The 3,712-nt window shown below is 37.6% G+C and overlaps 1 protein-coding gene across 1 annotated transcript; it reads right to left on the bottom strand.

Annotated features, from left to right (window-relative positions):
• Window positions 1-2,957: 2,957 nt before the first annotated feature.
• On the bottom strand, window positions 2,958-3,699 carry LOC118746437 (amidophosphoribosyltransferase-like). Its single transcript, XM_036480288.1, has 2 exons — window positions 3,355-3,699; window positions 2,958-3,284 (listed from the first exon to the last, which is right to left on the bottom strand). Exons 1-2 carry the CDS (start codon window positions 3,443-3,445, stop codon window positions 3,133-3,135), a joined length of 243 nt encoding a protein of 80 aa, XP_036336181.1. The 5' UTR covers window positions 3,446-3,699; the 3' UTR covers window positions 2,958-3,132.
• Window positions 3,700-3,712: the final 13 nt, after the last annotated feature.

Here is a 3,712-nt window from a genome sequence, read left to right as displayed (position 1 = left end):
GGTTATTTTACATGGCAAATGACTATAAAATTCACGACTTTCAACTAGTTTGCTAAAATTTTTTTTCCCAGAATGCATGTGGTTTTCTAAATTTTCAAATGCAACGCGCAAGTACTTAGAGTTATCATATTCGAATAAAATTTTGCACAGCTTATTTTTAGACCAAAAGACATCTTTTTGAGCCCGGCAAACTGTATATTTAAGAAAATAGTTAAAATAACGAGCGGTCTAATGTACATATCGTTAGTATGGTATGGAAAGGGCGTATCTGACATCATCGCTGAAATTCAAAAAAAACACAACTACAACAGGTGGCAACTCTTTTCGAAAGCGCTTCAGTTTGACATCCCAGTTTTGAAAATCGAGCGAGCGGTACAGATCCTTTGTCCTGGACAAAAAATTCCTTCGCGTATTATATACATAGATCAGCAAATTCCCAGCATTCATCGCTGCACCTTTAAAGTATTTTTGTGTTATTACTCCCTCTCACTACATCTAGACGTTTAGCTAATTTTGTTTTGAATTTCGAAGGTAATTTTAAAGAAGGCAGATTTTTTCAAATCGCAAAAAAATTAGATCTCAGCTTTTTATGGACGTTAAATATTTTTTCCGCACAGTATCAAAAACGGCAAATATTGAAGTAATACGACATTGACGAAAGTGCGAGATATTTAGTTAGACTCGAGTTAAAGATTATAAATTGAATTTCCATGAGAAAGTTTATATTTTGTCTACTTTCTAAATACATTTACTATACTAATTAATAAGAATTTAAATGCTTTATAAACCGAAAATTTTTATAAAAATCTCAAGGGGTATTCATATAAACGAGTAAATGCCTCACAACTGCGTAAACCTCGTAAACTTACTTCATTTTATATGGAAAACCGGTTTATTTACGAGGTTTACGCGTTTACGAGGCATTTAAGCGTTTAGATGAATGTCCATTCACTTTATAAAGCTCTTTAAATCTATTTCTTTTTTTATGAGTAATGAGAGCGAGTAACAGCACAAAAATACTTTGAAGGCGGAGCGAAGTACGCTGGATATTTGATAATTCTTTCTTCATTGAAATTTCTTTAAGGTTCGGTTTTTAATAGGTGGCAACCTTCAAAGAGATTGTCTAATAAAGCTTTATAGAACACATTTCCTCTGAGCAGATTTCGAGCTGTTTCGACTTTCGGCTGATTCGGTGAAGAATAAATACCTGTATAATGAGCTTGTTTATAAGAATTTATATTACTAGTATCGCTCAGTTGTCGAAATTCGACATTTTTTCATACACTTTTAAATTTTGCTTATCATCAATATTGAACGGGACCAAAATCCTCTCCCGGTACTCCCATAAAACCGCAACCTCCGAAAGTTAAGAAAATCTTCCTTAAAAAATTTGTATGAAAAATTACCTTTTTATGTTTTATTGAGACGAAAACGAACAGCAAAGCAAAACAAAATAACCGGAGGATGCCAGATTTTTCATACAATTTATTTTATTTAAAATTAATTTGCAAGACTTGTGAATTTTTTTAGTGATAGATTTTGGGGCCCCCGGGCCCGCGGTACAATTCTGAAAAACGTCGGGATGAGCGGGTTCGGAAGTTAAAAATTGAATTTCGGGATGGGCGGGATCGGGTCTTAATATTTAGTCCCATGCCCATCTCTACTCTCAATCCCTGCGCCACCTAACGGAAGACAAAAACACTGATCCAACTATCATTCAATGCGATTTAGAAATCTGGTAGAAAATGGTTCCAATGGAATGATTCTTGCCATTTTATATTAAAGATGTAGGTGTATCAAAATCTACTACCTTATCATAAGTGGTTCCAGATATAAGCGATATGGAAATTGTATTTCGGTTCGGTAATGATAACATATGCAGCTGCTTACAATTTCAGAACGTCAGATTAAGCGGATACACAGATAAGCGAAATGAGAAGTTCAGCTTGTATGGGAGGTGCCACGCCCCCTTTTCCAAAATCTACCACTTTTCGACGTAAGTACGGCATTGATAGCATATGTGGCTGTGTCAAATTTCAAGACGTTGGCATTAGCAGTTTCAGAGATAAGCGATATGAGAATTTCAGTTTGTGTGGGGCGGTGCCACGCCCCTTTTCCATTATCTACCACTTTTCACCGTAAGACCGGCATTGATAGCATAGTTGCTGTGTAAAATTTCAGCACGGTAGCATAAGCGGTTCCAGAGAAAAGCGATAGGAGAATTTCAGTTTGTATCGGAGGTGGAACGCCCCCTTTTCCAAAATCGACCACTTTTCGCCGCGAGTACGGTATTAATAGCATATGTGGTTGTGTCGAATTTCAGGACGTTGGCATAAGCGGTTCCAGGGAAAAGCGATAGGAAAATTTCAATTTGCAGGGAGGTGCCACGTCCCCTTTTCCAAACTCGACCAATTTTCGCCGTAAGTACGGTATCGATAACATATCTTGTTGTGTCAAATTCCAGGACGTTAGCTTTAGCAGTTTCAGAGATTAGCGATATGAGAATTTCAGTATGTATGGGGCGGTGCCACGCCCCCTTTTCCATTATCTACCACTTTTCGCCGTAAGCACGTTACTGTTAGCGTAAATAGCTGTGCTAAAATTCAGGATTTTAGCATAAGCAGTTCCAGAGATAAGCGATATGAGAATTTCAGTTTTTATGGGCGGTGCCACGCCCCTTTTCCAAAATCGACCTCTTTTCGCAGTAAGTACGGTATTGACAACCTATGCATCTGTGCTAGGTTTCAATTCTCCAGCGTAATTGGTTTTAGAGATATAGTGGTTTTCACATTTAAGTCTATATGTCAGATGCCACTCCCCCTATGTATCGGGATGAATATTTCTGGATTAGAGCAAGTTATATCCTTTAAATCGGTGTATGGTTCATTAAAATCGAGCCAACGGTGACTTCAGAAAAGGGATTGCAAAATTTTTTTGTGGCGTATTTATATATATAGATTTATTTATATGTAATTTATAAAAATTAATGCTTTCTTAAAAGTGTTACATTTTTTATGTATTCTTCTTCAATATTTAACTGAGGTATAAATAAATTAAATTTATGTTTTTTAACCCTAATTAAGCTATAAATACTTAAATACGTAAAAATATTTGCTCCTGCGTGTTTATGAATTACCAGCTAAGTTCCTCAGGCAGACCACCTGGATACTCTCCAGTAAGGCATGCTGTGCAATATCCGGATTTAATAGGGTTTGTGTTTGCCTTGTTTCTTTCGACAGCTTTAATAAGTCCGGCAACGCTGAGATATTTCAAACTGTCAGCGCCTATAAGAGTATAGAAATAAGAATATGTATTAACTAATCAAGTCATGGTCGCTGAAGCACATTGACTTACCGACATGCTCAGCTAGCTCGTCTGGCTGCAGTTTATTTGCAATCAGTTCTTCCCTTGTTGGTATATTAATCCCCATATAGCAGGGGTACATAAGCGGAGGGCTAGCGATACGAACATGGACCTCCTTGGCACCAGCATCCCGCAATAGTTTAATGATGGGGCCAATGGTGTTGCCACGCACTATTGAGTCATCAATCAGAACCACTCGTTTGCCTTCGCAATTAACGGAGAGTGCACCAAATTTCTTGGCCACGCCTAATTGACGAAGCCGCGTGGAAGGCTGGATAAACGTTCGGCCGACATAGCGATTCTTACAAAGCACCTCGGAAAACGGTATACCAGACTAAGGAAAAAGGTT

The sequence above is a fragment of the Rhagoletis pomonella genome, unplaced genomic scaffold, assembly GCF_013731165.1.
Source record: "Rhagoletis pomonella isolate Grant_MI unplaced genomic scaffold, Rhpom_1.0 Rhpom_scaffold_00010, whole genome shotgun sequence".
NCBI classification, from domain to species: domain Eukaryota; kingdom Metazoa; phylum Arthropoda; class Insecta; order Diptera; family Tephritidae; genus Rhagoletis; species Rhagoletis pomonella.
Note: the sequence above shows the minus strand (reverse complement) of the source record. Positions and strands in the feature narration are given on the sequence as shown.